The sequence below is a fragment of the Cyrtonyx montezumae genome, unplaced genomic scaffold, assembly GCF_038088225.1.
Source record: "Cyrtonyx montezumae isolate F1298 unplaced genomic scaffold, pur_monq_1.0 scaffold_7, whole genome shotgun sequence".
NCBI lineage: Eukaryota > Metazoa > Chordata > Aves > Galliformes > Odontophoridae > Cyrtonyx > Cyrtonyx montezumae.
Genome location: NW_027072078.1, coordinates 29,321,305 through 29,341,418, shown reverse-complemented (window position 1 = coordinate 29,341,418; position 20,114 = coordinate 29,321,305). Strand labels below are relative to the sequence as shown.

Here is a 20,114-nt window from a genome sequence, read left to right as displayed (position 1 = left end):
ATTGCCAGAATGTTAAATGTCATGGGCATTTTTATTTTGCCTGTGGAGTCCAGGATCCCTGTACTAGCCAGGGCCCGAGCTCAGTTTAATGTATGACATATGACTTAAAACTAGAACAATGTATTTGTTTTTATTAAGCAAAAGCCCATGAGACTGGTTTTAAAATGGGACTAAAAAATGCACAGGAGCCAAAATATCTATCATTTTTGGAATATGCAAGACTCTAGGCAGCTATTCCTAATGCAAATGATACATTGCATAATTGATGTTAAAAACTAATCATTTCACGATGGCTGAAGCAGCCTTTTAATTCATTTATGTCCTTTCTTGTGTTGTCAAGGATCTAATACATTCACTTTATCTATAATAGGGATGAATTGCATGGTTATTAAAAAAAAGAACATTTTTCATTAATGAAAATGTTGGTAAACTAGATTTTTTTAAGTGTTTATGGTCCAGGTGTGTGACTAGTGTTGCTGTTCCTGCTGTTTCAACCATTTTGCTGCTAGTGGAGTCAATGACCAAATTTTTCCATCATTTAAAGTAGAAATCAGACACCTGAATTGTTTCTTGTCAGTTAAAAATACTATTATCATTTGTTTTAAACATAGGAGTTGATCACACGTTAATATTTAACATAACACTAACAACCATCAGGATGAAATGAAAGATTCACAGCTGGTTTTGGGGGGGCTGGCTGTTTTCTAGCAGTCTGGTCATAAACATACAGAAAAAGAATATGAAGGAATGCTAGTTAAGGAAGTGTGTTTGCATTTGCTTCTCCAGTTCACTTTTAAACTCTTAGTATCAATGCATTATACTTGTAGCCATGCAAAAATTGTGGTGTGATGACATAGTGGCATCTGCATTTAATCCATACTCAACCTGGACTCATTGAGTTGGAAGGTTGTACCAAAACTGTGCACTTTCTGCCTGGGCTAGAAGAGATGCTGGCATAGAGCTAGTTACTCCTACAGGTATAAGCCTGATTTTTGCCTTATTTCAGTGGAGACACGAGGACAGTATGAATGAAATGAAAAATTATAGCATTTACAAGCTAGCAAAAATGTTCTAAATAATACCCAATGTGTTATTATGATTGGAGGTTGAGCATCCACTTATTTTGAAAGGTTTATTTATTTAGGTCAACCTTACAGTGATAGCTTTTAATTGCCTCATTAAGTAACACATCTTCAAACCTGCAAATGTGGTTTATTTTTGTTGCTGTTGATTGTTTAAAAACTGATGCACAACTAATATCAATAAATGATTTTTTTTGCAATTCTTAAATTCTCAACCCAGCAAATTCTTGAACTATAAATAGCACTCAAGAAAGCAGTAAGCATCTTTATAGGAACACATTTGTAAGATGACCACTCTTATATCAGCTAACCAAAAACTGCAGCAACAGGTTCGTAGCAAGCAGCATGGAGACCTGCAGGCATGGGGATGCAATTTATTCAAGACTAGTCTCTAGCTGCCTGGCACAGCCCTCAAACAGTTATAAAATTAGTGTTAGACAAGACCACATGTCGATAAGTTGGGTCTGATTTTTGAACCTGTAGTGGGAGTCAGGTAGTTGTGTGAGAAATCCTTTAATTAGATCATCTTCAGTGACAAAATGCTTCCCTTCTTGCTACTGTATCCCTCTGTATCCTGTTTGCTTCCATGTAAACACATTAGGAGAGTATGATGTAAAGATGAAATGCAAACCTTTGTCAGTGCTCATACACTCAGTTGCTTTGCTACCTCAATTCACAAAGTATTTAACAAATAGCACTGCGACACTGCTTATTTTCACCCTTTGGTTGGATTTTATTTCTAGAAGGTAAGTTCTGGTACAAAATCTAACACTTTTTGATGAAACAGGATTTATGAAATAATTGAGAGATGTGAAGAACTATATAAATGCTAAGTATTATTCATCAACAATTAACATAAAGAATGACATTCCTCTTATTTGCACTTTTGATGTTAAATGAAGAGAGACCAATGAATGCAGATAAAGCCAAATGAATTTCTGAATTTCATTTGTAGATGAGAATATACAACAAATGACCATCTGCCAGCATAGAAAGGATTAGTGGCCTGGTACCATTTTCATCCGCAGCTGAAAATAGAAGAAAAATACAGTATTTCTCCTCTGTAGTCTCCAGTACAAATCTGTCACAGATATTACTGTTGTGACTGGTTGTGATTCTTCATAGAAAGCAATATGAAGTTAGAAAGCAGAATATACAAAGCAGTATTAAAAGAGCTATTGTGAAACTCACGAACCTTTCTCACTGCTTACCAAAATGGCAATTCCCTGACCAAAGGTGAACTAATAACGAATCTGGAATAAAATGTTAGTGTGGTCAGCGTATTTTAAGAGAAACAGAAGAGAAATAAAATACATTTTGGCAACTCATATGCAAACTGATTTGGAAAAGACATACTCAGCCTTGCTATATTGATATTATTACTGAATCTCAGCAAAGACCATATGCTCTATTTATTTTCAAAGTCACAGCTTTGGAAAGATGTTACAGGTCAAGCTATTAAATACAGCTTTATTTCACTGCAGATTTGAACAGTTACCTATGAATATGCCAGAGTGGTTGAATTTGGCCAAATGTTAAATGCTCTTCTTTTGAACAAATCGTATGAAGGAAAATGTTCTGTGATATGTAGCCCTCTGATTTTTATTTTCCCCTTCTGGATTAAACAGAATTTAAGAAAAATGGGTAAAGATCATTGAAGTGAGGTGACAGTGCCTCTTCACTATGCTAATTTTCCACTATCTTTTCTAATAGTAAACTACATTAGGCACAATACTTCACCTTGTGATAAAAGAATTCTTTTTGAAAAAGGTTTTGTGGTACTGAGAGGCCAAAACTGCGGCAATATTGGATATACTCTAAAATACAGTGAGTTTGTTTTTTTCTCTTACATTTTGCCAGTTGCTAATGTAAAATTCCAGCTATTTTACTTCCTCTTTTCATTGTAGGTCTCCTGTTAGATAAGAGCACAAAAATAGCATCTTGCAATGTACAAATAAAATACCCATACCCTTGTCAAATAGGTTTACAGTCGCCTAAAAGCACACAGAAGGAGTGAAAACAACCACACAAATGTGAGGGAAACACAAATTTTTATCGAGTAAAGCTGAAAAGTATAATCTGACTGCTGGAATAAGGAGGGGGAGAGGGAACCTAGTTTTTTAGCACTCAAGGTGTCCTATGCAGAAACCATGAGCACATCATTCACATTTACTTTCCATTGATTAGACACAGTTACGGGAAAGGCACTTGGGCTTGGCATCTCTCCCAGTGCATAAGAGGCACCGAAGATGACATCCAGGGGATCCCAGCTGGGTCCCAAAGTGCCTTCCCACTGCCATTGGCATGGAGCAGCATGTTTATATTTTTAAGCTCTAAAGCCTATACAGACTGGCCCAAGATTTAGCAAGGACACAATAATTGCTTTCCTTTTAACAGCAGGTGACACAATTCCCACTGAGATAAATAGAATCCCGCTGCCTTTAGTCATAACAGGAGCAACAGAAGGAAAATAGATGAGGAAATGGGAAATGTCACCAGTCCTGTCTTGGAAATGCTGGTTGCAAGCACCAGAGAGCCTTGCAAGCACACAAAATTAAAACATTGTCAGGTTTGTAGTTTATAATCCAAATGATGATATTTAATCAATAATTATAAATTTCCAGGTTCATGCACTGATGTGAACTCTTTGCTGGTTTTTTACCATGCTGTTTTTGCCCAGGGGAGCAGCCCTGAGATGCCAGCAGCAGCCATGGCCTGGTCCTGCAGGCAGAGGAGCATGGAAAGCGCTTTGACAGTGCTTGTCACATCCAGCAAGGATGCCCAGCAGACACACGCATCCCAACTGCATTCCTTTCTCTGTCTTTGTGTAGATTTGGAGCCTGGCATTCCTTTCAAAACCCGGTCCTATTGGAGACTTGATGAGGCTGAGGTTCCCCTGTCCCCTTGGGGTGGCCAAAGCAGAAGCAGCGCCTTTGTAAAGCCAGTAGAGCTGGGCTCCATGTCTGTGAACACACGCTGATGGAAATTGTACTGTAAATTGGTAGTTAGAAATCATGATGTCTGGAATAACATCGTGCTAATGTCCCAGGTATTGTAGTGCTACCCATGGGAAAGCAACCTGGTGAGTTTGCATTCATGCTCATGAATTCCTCTTGGTAGGCATTAGCACATCTCATAACTTTACTGGCCTTAACTGTGAGTTATTTTTCAGATAAAGCAGTAGTAGTATAACAATTTGTTAAATTAAAATTAGATGAGGATCAAATCCTTAGATCTTCCAGCAAAGCAGGGCATCACTACATTATTCCAACGTCCAAGCTGAGGCTTAAATGTATGGTGTCTGTTAAGAGTTGAATGGTGCTTTTTTAATGCAAAGGTTTTCTTGTGTAGCGCATAGCTGAACAGATAATTAATAGTCTGTGGGAAGCAGAAAACTCTGCCTTGGTTAATAACTTAATATTACATTTGAAAGAACAAGCTCTAATCAGGAACATTTTAGGAGACAAGTAATCTGAAGGTCTTCTTCATCAGAATTTAAAAGATGAAACAGGACAGTACGGCTTGCGATATGTCAGCTGATAGATCTTAGCATCATCAGCACAATCCATCAAAGCAGGAAAATCAATTTTTCCTGAGACATCACCGGAGCTGACTGCACTGCTCTCTTTTGCAAATGGCCACTGATTTTTGAGGCCATAACATTAAGTCATTGCATCCTAACTACATATACACATTTCAAATTGACTTATGTTTTGTACATGTGTGAGTACATAAAAAGCAGGTACATACTGGTGTGTTTCTGATGCCAACATGGAAGGACTGAGGACATCTAGGTTTTAGACACATCCAGATTTCATTGCCAGAATGACTCAGTGAATGTGACTTGTTCAGTGTCTCGGTTTTGCTTGGCACTGAGATAAATACAGTCATCTCTGGATTTTTTTGCTCTTACAGCATTGCAGGAGAGCCTGCAAAGTCCATCTGAAATGACAGACTCATCTGCCTTGTCCTAACCCTCTCCTTGGCCCACATTTACTCTGTGGCTAGACAGACACTCACATTCAGCTGCCCTCCTGGCCCCAGGCATCTGATGTGTGAGCACAAACTAACTGAAGGGGAAATTCAGCCATTCCCATAAGTGATTGTGTTTTTCAAATACATACAGAGGAGGCTGTATTTCACCCTATGCGACATGAATGCAAATATCAAAGGTACAGAACTTATGTGCTGTGCCCTCCTGACTCAGAAAGAAAAGCAAAGCTGTTTGCTTCATGGGAAGGAACCAGGAGGCAGATCTGAAAACTCACCACAGTAAAGCCTGGTTGGGGTGCTGGGCCTTTTCTTGACCAACCACATCCCCAGGGCCAGAAGGATTAATGTCCAAGCCAGGTCTTCTCTTTCAGCCTTGTTCCTTCTCTGCTACTGCAGAAAAGCTTTTGGCCAAACAATTCTGTTTTATGAGGCTCAGGGTTATAAATGGCACTTGGAAGAAAGGGAAGTGAGGCAAGAGAAATGGCTCTGTTCAGCAGCAAAATGCAAGCTCTTCTGCCTGAGTCTCAGCCGTAATGTGCTGCGAGACAGTTCCCTGCTGGGAAGGCATGCCGTGCTCTCATAGCATGTCACCATTTCCGCATCCAAGTGGTGCTTGGGTTTGTGACAGAATCTCCTTTGAGTCCTGTAAGACCAGAGGTAGTGCTGTTTGCATGACGATGTCTGATACACAAACAGAAAGAGCTGAGAAGAAGAGGTGGGCTATTATTCAGCACAAGAGCCTTTTCTCTGAGATGGGGATTTCTGAAATACGCACAAGATGTATTTATACCAAAGTAATTTGAGGCTTTGCTCTGAGTAACTTGCATTTGTTCTTAAAGCTTTTATGGATGATTTATAAGAAGTGTTATTTCTATTACTCAGGCACATTAAAAGAAGCAAATTATCTTATTACATTATGTGAAGAGTCAAAAGAAGAGTTAAATGGACCATATGAGTTTCTCTTCAAACATTAATTTTCTTTTGTTGTGTTTAATTTCCTCAATAATGGATGTTCACAATAGCCACCGGGTATTACTGCATGAAAGATAAATTAGATCATTCCTGTTAGATGTAAATCCTCTCCTAGACCTATCATCAGGATATGCTTTCTGTAAAGTTCTCTATGCATATGAAACACCAATCTCTGAAAACATTTTCTGTTGGAAAACAAGAGGTTTTCAGAGTATTTTCATTTAAATACTGTCAAGTTGATGACTATGGAAATTCTTTTTAAATGAATGATCAAGGTCTGGATCTAAAGTTTGAAAATTGCTTTTCCTCCCCTGAATAAGTTTAATTCTGTGATATCAGTGAGACCTGCAAGTGAGCAATTTTTCACAATGAAGCCATGAAAGATTATGTAAATATGATGAGCAAGTAAAACAGGTCACTTTTATGACTACCTGCAATGTCCACAACACCTTAAAACCATACTTATGGGATCAGCTTCTCTTACAGGCAGAGATAAGAGCATTCCTGCAGAATGTTAGTGGGAGCTGGACACCAGAGACATGCCCACTGCCAATGGGAGGCTCTGCCTAAGCCATGAGACAAGGCTTTAAGACAGCCTTTAAGACAGCCTATAAGACTTACCAACTTTTCCCACAGTAATGTGTAGTGCCAGGTGATGTATGTAGATGAATAGGATTTGAAAAGAGAAATATACCAAACCTCACCAGTTTCTGGGTGTGAATCAGTCTTTCAATTTATTTTTTTTTTCTCCCGTGATTTACTATTGTGATCTAGTGCATGAATGCAAGCATGAAGTTTTATGCAAAATAATCTAAATCATTAGCCCTTGTGTGAATCAAACACTACAAGTCTGTTGAGTCATGCAAGGAGCTCATGCATAGTTTAGACGCAGTGTTTCACCCCTCTTGTTGTATGTAAATTACTGTCACTTTCTTTGAACACACAGAAGCATGAGATGCTAAACAACTGTGAAATGACAATAAGAGATCAATATGTATTGGATAGTTCATGTCAAATAATTTGTACCCCCTAAAGTATCCATTAATAGTAGAGAGTAAAGGTGATTACTTGATCTCTCTTTTATCTGTCTTCTTTTTGGACTGCCATGCCTCAGTTAATTCCGTTAAAGTCAGCATGATTCCAGCTGGACTTGACCTGTATCACCCTTACACATGCGAAATATGATGTCACCTTTGTGAGAAAATAATTTCTTTAGGTGTGGGATTAATATATATTTTGTTTTAATTTGCCCTTTGTGTCTCAGACCGGTGGGAACCAAGGCTTCTGCAGGAAATTGTGTCTGTGATTCCCAAGAGAGATGTGGTTAACTAAACATCACAAAGTCTGCAGTAGAGCAGAAGGTACACTGACATGACTCATCACTTGTTGCCATAGATTTTCCAGCTGATGATGATAAAGATCTTTAAAATGTAATTCACTTTAATATTATAAAGAACTTTTCCAGTAAGCGACGGTTAATGACAAGAATTAGATGAACAGAACTATAAACATTTATGCTTACACTCTTTGTTAATTACTTTAAGTTCTCCTTGTATTCAAAGATTCAGGTTTAAGAAACACAGACAGCTACTTCATACATAAAATCAAGGACATTTTTAAGCATACATTTTTGAATTCTAACTTGTAAGATAGGATATAAAACTGAAAATTATATTGAACAGCAGAAAAATTATTAGCATTACTGGGAGCTAAATTATAGCTTTTATTTCACTGATACTGCATTATATCTACGAATTCTAAAACGCTGAACAAAATTAAAGGATCAGTTAAATTTTTAAGAAAAGGGAATTGATAATATTTAAATTGAAATCTGTCATTATATTTGTTTGCATCTGCTGCACACAGCACTCTGAAGTTACAAATGTTCAGAAGATCAAACATTAATAGTATGTTAGACTGCTTATAAAAGCACAAGATAATAGCGACTATTAATGTGATTGTTACATGCAAGAATTGTAAGGGGAGTTCTTTTCTTTGTCTGAAGTGAGGAGTGAGGAAGAAAAACTGCTAATTTCTGCCTTATGACAATGTTGACGTTATGCTCTGTTACTTCTACATGTGAAATTCAGCAATGTGCATCCCTGTACTCTTCAGTACAGCATCTTCCTGCTCCACATGTGGCTGTGAGCCTTAGATGCACAGCTCTCTCCTGGCTGTGTAAAGGACACAGAGACACGCTGCATGGCTGCTTGCAAAATGTCTGTCACTCAGTCCAACTGAAGAACTGGAACACTGTGCACATCACATGTGAGAACCTATGTGTGCAGCCAAGCAGCACTCGGTTATGTCATTTTGTATCTCATTTCATCCACATATCCTCTAATTTTGTGAATGCTAATTGCTAGTACTGTCCCAAACTAATGCATACATCTGTAGATGTTTGTAGCATTGGTGGGGTTGATAGAGTTGGAGCTGCAGACTAGCAAGAAACTATATGTCTGGTGCTTTTCTGCTGTCTGTTCCACTCTTAGAATTTACTGAGAATTAATGGACCTAATGAAAGGCAATTCGTTGGCTTGAGTATTTAACAGGCATATGCAACATAAATGTGTGCTTGTGTCCTGGCTGCTGACACAAATGTTCCAGCTCTTATTTTCTTTCTTGGACTTTCTCCTTATAGCTTCCCATTAAAGTGAAACATTCTCTTTCCACTAAATCCACTTTCACTAAATCCCCATGTATAGAGGGCTACTTGAAGTTTATCTCCAGCCAATATCACATGATGCTATATAGTCTATACTTAGGAAATGCCAAACTTCTTATGATTAATCCCATGAATCCAGAAAGCCAGGTTGCCCTGCGCACTAGCTGAGCCCCAGCTATAAGCAGAGGGTGCTGATGGCTGTTGGGGATCAGCACAGTCTGTGATCTGAGCTCAGCAAAGGACACTCAGCCGCAAAACTCCCAGGGAAGGTAAGCTTCCTCATGCACACTGCATTTAGTCATTACCTACAGGATTTTTTCTTCTTTCATTTATGCAAGTAAATACAACTAGTGCCAATCCAGTTGCATTTACAAATGTTTTTATTTTCTTGAATATCTCATGGAAATGTGTGTGTAAGGCACTGCAAGATGGAAGTGTTGACATAAACATTAATTTTCAAAATGTGCCATAATGAATACTCATCTCTGAGAAACTTTTTGGGTAGAGGAGAGTATGCTGGCAGAGGCAAAAGAGGGGTGGTAGGAGAAGCAAGGCGGTATGTGGACTGGAGGTTTCAGCCTCTGCATGGTACATTACCTTTTCTCTTCCCATCTCTGGTTTCTTTTTTCCTGCAACCTCTAACAGGTTGACAATTTGGCTTTTGCTAAACCTTGGGTCACCCTGGTGCTAAGAGCAGGGCACAGAGCTGGGTATCCTCTCCCTGTTCTGCCCAGTGATGCTGGGAAGTATTTGGTGATCATCAGATCATTATCCCTGTAACATAGGGTTGGATTTGTATATTACTTATTTTAATACATTTTACTATGGACTTCTAGTGAGTGTACAGTTGAGCTCAGCATATGCTGTGTTTTCTCTATAATGTGTTTTTAAGAAGAGAGAAAAATATGAAGATACTGTTGAATTATGTGTGAGTACCTTCTTCCTTACCACAGTTGCCAGAATGTTTGGGAGAATGTGAGGATGGTGATAATGAAGCAGTAAAAGAAAATGGTAGAAAACTCAAGACCCCGATTTGTGTGTTGTCAGGATGGATGGTAGAGGTGATTACAATTGAGTTAACATGTCTGACATAAGCAGAGAATGAAGAATGTCTTTATCTGTGGCTACCAAGTGTCTGTAATAATGCTAGAATTAGATTTCTCCACCTCTGCAATAGATCCCAGGAATGTTTTTCTGTCCTTGTTATCATTCCCTGTCTTCTTTAGTCAGTGTGAGTCACCTGCAAGTGCCACATGTCTACTGGAGTCAAATGCCAGCAACCAGCAGTTGTTCTGTGTGTTCTGCTTGATTTGTATTCATAAAAAACATCAGGGAATGATTCAGAAATGGTAATTACCTTTTAATGTCAGAAATTGATTAATTAAATGCTTCAGTGTTTACTCTGCATCATTATGACTGCTAACATTTCTGGACAGTTTCTTATAGCATCAGTGTCTTTGCTGTGTGGTTTATTAATGTAAATTAGATTTGACATAAACAAGACTACAGCTAATTATTTCAGGTACATATACATATTGTGTAGGAGCAAGCTCATAAAATCTGCACATCTTTGTGCACTCATGTTTGTTTTTACTCTGAATCTCTGTTTTACCTGTGTAACAAATCTCTACCGCCCTAAGTAACATTGATGCCTTTCTATTTGTGGAATTTCTGAGATACAAGATTTTCTGTCACTCTGACACCTCTTTAACTTATATGCAGCCATTAATAATCTTGAACAACCTGGAACTGTCACATATACCATTACAGTAAGACTCACTTTCTATTTTCATTTTGTATTTTGCTATATAGAGCAACTGCATTACTATACCAGGCTGCCTGAGGACAAGAGCTGCCCATGCTGAAGGTGATTGGAGAGCATGCTCCCAGCCTGCCCAGGAGGCAAGGTCCGGGCACTGGGTGCAACCTGCTCGTCCCAAACTCTTCCATTCCCTTTTCTCACCTCCCAGTAAAATACCCCTTTATTTTTCTGGGTACTGCTCCCTGCCTCCTGTGCAGGGTGATGCCCCATGTAGTCTGCTCAAGTGGCAGTCACAGTGAGTTGCAGTCTGGAATAGATGGTTGTCAGTGGAATCAGGGATTATGCCTAACAGAAAGCAAGGCCTTCCACTTCACTATGGGAGGGACCTCTGTTGGTACTGTAGGACACAATGCTGTCCAGCCTTTGTTTCTGTTCCTACAATAACTGCTTATGCCTGATGTATTGTTCACTGGAGCTGTTAACTGGTTTTAAAAGCACCATGATTTAGAGTGTGCCTAATAAATTCAGACTTCTCTGTTATGATATCATGCTTTTCTACTTCACGGTGATTCTAGTAAATTCCAGTTAATGCTTTGTATTTGCTTTTACTGATTTCTTTAAGGGAAAGAAAATCAGCTAAAAATAGCGTGGATTTGAGTGCTGGACAAAAACGTCCAGTTTCTTATGCAGACAAGCAGAATAATGAGCTCAATATTTCATAGAAATGACTGCTTATCCCTACTGCTTCCATAAAGTCTTTTTGGTCCAAAGGCATGCTAAAATTTTTGGAGTAAAAGCTTTGATACAAAAAAATCAATCACATGCTAGACACACTCTTTGTACTTGCTCATTCCTGTTCTTTTTCTTCAGTTTTAGTTACCCCTCCCTCTTTTATTTCATCAGTCTTCTTTGTTTGTGAGTTTACTCCGCACTATCTAACTTTATATCATATCTCATTTTGTGAAATACACCATTCTGTCAAATAAGCATTTTTAAATGGATCCCAATTTGCAATTGCTTGCCTATTTTTCTGTAAAATTATATTTTCACATATCTGTTTGATCATAGGAATTTATCTTACTACTCACCTACTTACTCTTTGCCTTTATTTCATTGTCCTGAGAGAGGAGAGCTGTCATACTGTTTTATAAATCAACATTTGTTCTCTCACACAGCTGTTTCTTAAACCATTAAGCACTTTGAAAGTTAGGGGCCAGAGTATTCCATTGACATGGGATGCAGCACAGTGGTGTTATCACTGGTGGAGATCTGGGCATCTACTGGAACTTCTGCATGATCTTAATGGCTTAGGTCATACACACTGCAACATCTAGACAACTGTGATCTCTGCTTCATCATCTGGTTTTGGTGAGAGATAAAGCAGGATGCTGAGAAATCACATACTTTTGAATTGAAGCTGTTGTTATGGAAGACATCAAGTTTTCCTTAGAAGGAAAGGGAGATATGCGCATCTTTTACAAGGAGGATGCAGCTTCCTATGATAGTAGAACACTTGGTTTTAACAAAAAGGGCTGAACTCAGCAGAGCCATACTGGTTCAGTCCAGCTGACAACTGCTCTGTTATTTTTCTGTCTGAGTCTGTCATAATACTTCCCTTTGGAAAGCGGAAGTGTGTATTTTTGTCTTTTCAGTTTCTCTCCTTAATGTCAGGGGTAGCAACAGGGAAGCGTTGGGATTTGTCCCTTCATTCTACAGGCCAGGATGCATCACTGATTTAATGTAAACCTGTTGTAATGCAATTAAACTCCGGTCAATTCTTAGTACTCTGGTCCCAACAGCTTCCCTGTAAATGATTGCCTGAGTCTTGAGACTCGCTCGTACAAAATGACTTACTGGAAAACAGAAGGTCTTCTGAGGTAATGGTAAAACTACATTCTCTGGTGTCTCTGGTCCACAGAGCACCCACGTTGTTCCCAGCACTTGTGCTTCTCTGGGAACAAGCTGGCAAAAGCTGCAGTGTGGTGAGGCTCAGTGTGCCTGGCCAATGCTCCTGAGAGAAGCACCATCTCACAGCTCTGCACGCAGAGCACACGGGGCACAGACTCTGTCCATTAACTAACAAGCTCGTGCTATTTCAAGCTTTATTAAACCCCACTGTCCTTTTGTGGATTGTGACATTTAATAGGGTGCAGAGCAGAAACCAAGCAGCAGCTGGAGAAAAACCCAGCTGATTTTGATGAAAACAACTGGCTTCAGATGAGTTGGTAAATCAGTTTTAATCACTGCAGCTGAGATGTAATACGAACTGTTCACTGAGGCTTGAGTGATTTTAAACAATTAAGAAATTTGCTCTACACATTTATTAAAATAATCATTACTGTTTTTACCATAATTGCATAATTCCACAGTACGTGCACAAGGGCCCTTACCAGCCTTCCGCTCCACTGCTGAAGCTTGGAATGTATGCTTTCTGTTCAGCTGTTAATAAAACTGACAACTAAAACAACACATTAAAATAGGGCAGGATAATAATGAATTAACACTAATGGCAGTTTAAAAGGATTTGATCTGTTTAAGCTGTACAGTTTAGCTTTTGTTGCAGTTTAGCACCAGTGGTGAGCAGTCCGGCCAGGTGTAGTGTTGAAGGAAGTGACAGACAAATATCTAATGCAAAGAGCTGTTTATCTTTTCTTACACGTGACTTATTTTTAGGGTGCAGATGAGTAACGCTGTGTAACAGACAGCTTACTCAAATCCTCAATTATAATGCTCTCAGACATGCGAAAAACATAGTCCAGACAAGAATATGTATATATATCCTCTTGGACTGCTGGAAAAAAAGCCTATTTTCTATCAAAAGTTTATGCGGCAAAATGACAACAAAAATATTTTACAAAATGTATAATATTCTCTGAAGGCACTCTCCCTAGATCTAAAACTTTACCCCAGGGCTCCCTTCCAAGATCCTTCAAAGATGACTTGTGTTTCTGCATTTGGTGCAACAGCTCAGATCTCCCCCTCACAGGTCAATCGCAGCTACTCTGTGCTTAGCTAACATCATTTCCTAAGTGATCATTTCCTAGCAGTCTGCTTTTTGGCTGCAGACAGCTTTGTTGTTTGATTTCTAATAACCTTCCTCTGTGAAAATACAACTTTCCTTGCTGCAGCAGACGACTGGGGGCTCTGCAGGGCAGCTCCCTGTCTCCAGGGCTGGACGACTGCAAACACCAGCAGCAACCTGTCTGTGCGTTCATCACATACTTCATTCAGCATTCTTCTCTATTCCCACAATGACAAACTTCTTCCTTGGTGAAGTACAAGAACCCAAATCCATGCTTTTTTTTTTGTATCATCTGTTTTCAAATGTGAGTATCAGAGGAGTAACTGAGCACTGCTGCATTAGGGCTCCCAGCAGCACCAGCAGTGGTGTTAGATGTGGCAGAAGGTAGAACAAGAAGTCTGGGGCTCTGCAGAGCTGCCTGTGACATTTACCTTCCAGTTCTCTATCAAACCTGGTCTGTAGAAAGATGAAGGCTGGCCTAAACTACTCGAATTTCCCAATTTTATGCAAATAGAGTATTTCAGCTGTGCACCCAGAGAGTATGCTGGGAGCTGCTTCAGAGCAGCAGAGCAGCAGCAGCTGGGGCAGCTGCCTTGTCCCTACACAAGTGTGAGGCTAGGGTAAGAAATGCAGGGCCAGGTCTAGGTTCTGTCCCTGTCACAGGATGACCCATGCCTGTGACAGCACTTCCCAGTGACCAGTGCCAGAAAAAGCTCCTGGGCACATGCTTAACTTCCAGCACGTGAGTAGCCCTATTGAATTAAGGATGTAATCAAGTGATTTGCTGGATCAACGGCTGTATCCTTAATCCTTTTCACATTTTGCTAAGCTCATTAAACTCTCTTTGATAGCAAGCTGCGCAAGTTCCTTAAGAGATGGAGAGAATAAGTGTTATATCCTTAGCTTAAATTTATCACCTCCAGCTTCTAGCAAGGGAACCTGGTGTTACAAGCCTGAGGTTGCCCTTGGGTTTGCTCTGAGACAGTGGATGGGAAAATACTCTGTGTTCTGTGTAACTGTTGATACCCTGCCCAGCACAACAGTATGGATATACCAGAACAAATACACACCCAACCAACCTAAATACAGAGAAGTGCATCCCTGGCCTCAGTGGAGGCACTTCATTTCCTTTCTCTGTTCTTTTTCCTGATGGTCATTCAGATAAGGAAGTAAAATGGGGAGGGAAAGCAAAACAATCAAGCGTTGCAAAGCTTGATGTTTTGTTCTGTCACAAAGCCTACTTAGGGGTATGTGTGGGCTCATGCCTTAGTTTGGTACAGTGACACTTCTGGCAAAGTGATTCTCTGATGCTCTATAAGTTCTCTAAATTAAGTGAGCTGGTTATGTGACATTTGCATAGCAAATCTTCTTGGATACCAGAATCTATGCAGCTACTAGAAAGATTTTCTACTCAAGTTAAGCATAATACAGCAAGATATTTTTTCCTTAGAATAGTGTAGTTATATGACATAACAGGTGATGACACTGTAATTTTTCAGACGTGTGTTCACTGTGCTGCCCAAATCTTGCACAGTGCAAATTTGCACATGACAGGGCTTCGAGGAAGCTACAAAACACTTGTAGTGCCCCTCAGTGTGATCTGTTGGGTACTGAAAAGTGTCAGTATTTACTAAACTGTATATATAGTCCCTCTAAAAAAGTGTGAGTACCGTGGTTTTGTTTTTTCCTTTCCAGATTTTATGTTTTCACTGAACATGCCAAGTTACTCTAAATCATAGAATCATAGAACCAGAGAATGTTTTGGGTTGGAAGGGATCTTTAAGACCATTTAGTTCCAATCCCTTTGCAATGGGCAGGAACACCTCCCTCCTCAGGGCTGCTCTCAAGCCATTCTCAGCCCAGCCTGTATCTGTGCTTGGCATTGCCTCAACCCAGGTGCAGGACCTTACACTTGGCTTTGTTGAACTTCATGAGGTTAGCACAGGCCCACCTCTCAAGCCCATCTATGCCTAGATAGCATCCTATCCCTTTATCACAAAGATTAAGAAAAAACTTACAAAGTTGCTCTAAATCTCAAATCACTGTGTGCTTCATGGTGACAAAATGATAATTCTGGCCTCCGGTCTGGAATTTGCAGAATTTGGCTTATTGGGACAGCTGGTAGCAGAACACAAACCTGGACTTGGGAACAGTGGCCTTGCCTTCAGCAGATGGTTTGCTTCGGACATGGTGGCAAATTAATATTGCAGAGAAGCATGGGAGAACGGAGGCACTTCCAATCACAGTATTTATATCAAATCACAGCTGATTTTTTTTAAACACTTTTGCACGCTGTCAGCTTTACGTATTCCTGATCTGCAGGTCTTCAAAGAGAAATGGAATCATTTCTGATTCACTACAGGAAAACCCTGGCATTAAGGCAGGAATCACACTGTGTGAATGGAGAGGGGTTTATTTGTTGTTGTTTTTGGGTTTTTTTAATTGCCTTCATTTCTTTAGCCACATTTTTCGGAAAATTGCTTTAGAATGAGCTTTTTGTATTATCACGGCAGAATTATGCAGAATAAACTGCTGATCCTATCTCTGCCTATGGGGCAAAGTGCACTGATGAATAAATCAGGAATATTGTTTAATATTACATTAAGAAGACGTAAAGGTATTAATAATAATTTATACCAGATTAAATGTAGTAAAAAAAATGTTAAGAAAAATAAAACAACAGCTTTTTGAAAGGATTTGGTATTGAGATTTGGAACAGTCATTATGCATTTGTACAGCACCATTTTTCTGAACAGTGAAGTGTTACAGAATGAGTTTACCTGTAGTGGCTCAGAAGCAGCTTGCCACCTAGTTCCCGTCATGTGCCTCTAGTAAAATCCAAATTGATTAACTATTGATTAACAGGAGAGGCCAAACCCATGCTGAAACCAGTTTCTGGTCTTAACATCACCAGTATAAAAACTGTGTTAAGCAGTTCATGGCATTTCTCAATATTTACAGTACTTAATGTTTGAGGAAGTAACATCTAAAAATATATCTGTCTACAACAGATTCAAATGTATGGGGCAAGCCTCGAGATAGATGCAAAATTGCACAACTCTCAGAGCATTTCAAGCAACACAGGCCTGTAACAAATGATGGCAAATGCATTGGCTCAGGTCCCCGGGAGCAGGAATTTACTCTTGCTTTCTTCACAGGAACGTGAAAACCTTTGGGGAACATTGCTTTCTCAGTCAGAATCGGCCACCAATCCCTGAAGGCAAACCCGTGAGCAGGGTTTGTTTTGATAGACTAGGGGAAATGGTTTCAAACTAAAAGAGGGGAGATTTAGATTGGATATAAGGTAAAAGGGTTTTATGATAAGGGTGGTGAGGCACTTGAATAGGTTGCCCAGAGACATGGTGGATGCCCTGTCCTTTAAGGCACTCAAGATCAGGCTGGACCAGGCTCTGAGCACCTGATGGAGCTGTAGATGGCCCTGCTCATTGCAGCGGAGTTGGACCAGATGTCCTTTAAGGGTCCCTTCCAACTCAAACAATTCTGTGATACTGTGAAACACAGGCTGAAATCTCATGCCACCCTGCCAGTGGATTCCCCACTATTGGGCAAAAGATGCAGCCTGGCCTGTGCTGTGCTGCTGCCAGAGGGATGCGGAGGCCCTTCCTGGGACCATCTCCTGCAGGACAGCTCACGGGCCCTGTGACTGCATGCCTTGGGTCCTCTCCATCAGGACAGAGCTGTATTTCTGTATCACTGCTGATCTGCTTGCAGCTTGCCCTGCTGGACTAGTGTTTGTGTACAGAGGAGTATTTTTCATTGATTGTATGTCTCTTCGATATTTCACTACTTTATACACAGTATTAAAAGTTTTATGAGATTACAAGAAATATTGTATGACTGCCTGATAGTGTTGGCCAATCACTTAGAACAGTTTCAGTCCTGAAAAAAATGAAAATGCGTGTTTCTATATAAATTATGGTCATTAAAACCAGCTAACATTTATCTTCAGCCTGAGAAGACATGATGATGTACTGTCCCTGTGGTAGCTGTCTCATATTCCTGATTATAAAGATAAATGCTTAGAAGACCCAGCTACTTGGCAATGAAAAAAAAAAAAAAAGCATATTTGCACACCAAATAAATAACAATACTATCAAAAAAAACCCTAATACAAACAGGAACCCCGCAGAGTGGTTTTGTGATAAGACCAAAGCTTAAGATAAGTCCAAAAAGACTGGAGCTATAAAACCCAAACTTTTGTCTCCAGAAGCTGAAGATGGATTCTTTCCTGTATAGTGCTCCAATACTTGTTATTTTCTGAAGTATGAGCTTTGAAACATGTATATTTTTTGTTGTGAGCTGTTTCAAGAGAGTTATGTTATTACTGATAGGTTTTCAGAATAATAGTGATGCTGTGTTGGTACCAATGTCATAGGAATATATCATATTATATCACACATTATTCTGTTGGTTCATTCTGAAATATTTTCTATGAAAACCACTGAAGTTGCCTTTCTCCTGGAAATCAAGTGGTATATTTCTATTACTGACATATTTCTCCACTGATCATCTCTTTGTATTGAGTTTGAAGAACAGGCTTCAATTTAAAAATCCCAAATTGTTCATCTGATCATGATTATATATCAGTTCAGTCTAGACACAAATACGGAATCTTTCATATAGCTGATCTGCAAGCTATACTATCTGCAAAAGTTTAACTGGAAAATGATACAGGAGATGAATTATAGTTTCATTTTCAAATAGAGTACATGGGATAATATTTTTCACACTAGCCACAAAATAAATATTTGAGTCAAATATTCAGTAAATATTCAGTTCATTTTGATATACAGCCAAAGTAAACAAAATTTGCACCAAAATAACGATGACACCAAAATGATGATGAAATGTTATTTTTCCGTTTGGATCCAAGGTCTATAATTTTGGTCTTGAGCATGGATTTGTATTCATATGTACCCTAATTTATTTGTGATAGTTGCATATCCTCACTGCTGTTTGTCTTCCCCATAGATAATCTTTGAAAACTGCATTGGGCTGCTACCCTACTCATTTGGAATGAATACAAATTCGATTTTAATCTAGATTTTTCATCACTAGGACTTATGTGCACATGGAATAACACTGGGTCCAAAATTAAAATGTATTCCACAATCTGATTGTGTTTTTTACTCAAATGTTTACAAATGCTGTGAACAGTGAAGAAGTTACCTTTTCATCTTTTTTTCATCTAGGAGTATATGGACTCAAACAAATACATAGAGCACCTAGTGACTCAGCTAGAGGAACAACGCTGGAATTTATGGAGGCAAGTACTATATACAAACATATTTATTTATGTAGTTCTGTTAGAAGAAATACTCCACTCCATAGATCTTGATTTCAAACAAATGGTTGGATATTGAGTTTCTACACTATTAATGTCTCTTCAGCAAGTCTTACCTAAATGAAATAACTCAGTAAGGCATCACACACCAGTTGAACTTTGCTAACCAGAGCAGATACAAACATACACAGTTTTCCCATGTTCTATTTTTGAAGCATTGGACGCTAACTCTACTTCTGTTTCTTTTAATTGATCTGAATTTATTAAATGGTTTGATGTTCTTGAGTGTAAGCATTTTCTCCAAATAGCACATATAATGTAGCCAAAAAACCCCAGTAGAACAGCATGAGAATTTGAGAGTTTTGAAAAGCAAATAAACAAGTTGTTAAAATTTTGCAGTACTCTTGATGGTCCAGAATTTTCTGTTTCTTTTATGTTCATGTTGCTTAGTGGAGGTGGTCCAGATTTAACTCGGATCTAAGCAAAGAAGCGATTTCCATATGCTGAAGTAAAACTAGCAGGCATTTCTATTCCGTCCTACAGCAAATGTGGTAGCTGCACCAGTGCTTCTGAACTCTGTGTCAAAATGCAGGTTCCTCTGGTAGGATGTGCACAGGACCACACAAAACTCTGTACAAGCATCCAGTCTAATAATTGTTATTTACTCTCACAGATAGGTCATCAGCTCTCTTGCAAAAAGATGCTTACCTCTTTCCAGGCACAGTTTCCTCTCTACAACAGCAATTTTATTACATAGTTTATGTCAGTAGTTTTGATGCTGTCTTACTGCTGATGCTTTGTTAGGTAGCATAAACACTTGTGCAACTTTTCAAAACGTTATCAAGTGCCATTCTAGCAGTTGGCACAAGTATATTAAATTCTCTAGCCACTTCTGCAGTGCTGTTCTCTAGCTGTTTTTCAGGACTGTTCCAATGTGCAATGGTAAAGATAGCCAAGAAGTTACCTAAATTTCAGAAGTCTCTTTCGCTTAATAAACTGATTATTGCTTGATCACTTTTTAATTAATTCTTTCAGAATTTTAATTTGTACATTATGACAGCTGACATAAAAAGGGCTCTGACAGCACTTTGCAGTATGTCCTTCTACTTTATATTTACTTAAGTATTCAATATCTCATTATAAAATGCTCAGAATCTCATATTGCTATAGTTGGTGCTAGATTTCTGCCAGTAATGATGTTTAATGCAGAGAACATGGAACAATACCAGAGATGACACAAATTCAACGTTCTCAATCCATACATGTTTTAACTGACATATTCAATTTGACCCTTTTTTTTCTGAAGACATAGA

General features: G+C 39.0%; 1 protein-coding gene across 1 annotated transcript in view; it reads left to right on the top strand.

The window, feature by feature from the left end:
* The window catches only part of NCKAP5 (NCK associated protein 5), a 332,220-nt gene that overhangs the window by 90,372 nt on the left and 221,734 nt on the right, over positions 1-20,114 (top strand). The window contains exon 3 of the mRNA XM_065750319.1: positions 18,710-18,787. Within this exon, the coding sequence (XP_065606391.1) occupies positions 18,710-18,787 (78 nt within the window). The remainder of the gene's footprint in view (positions 1-18,709; positions 18,788-20,114) is intronic.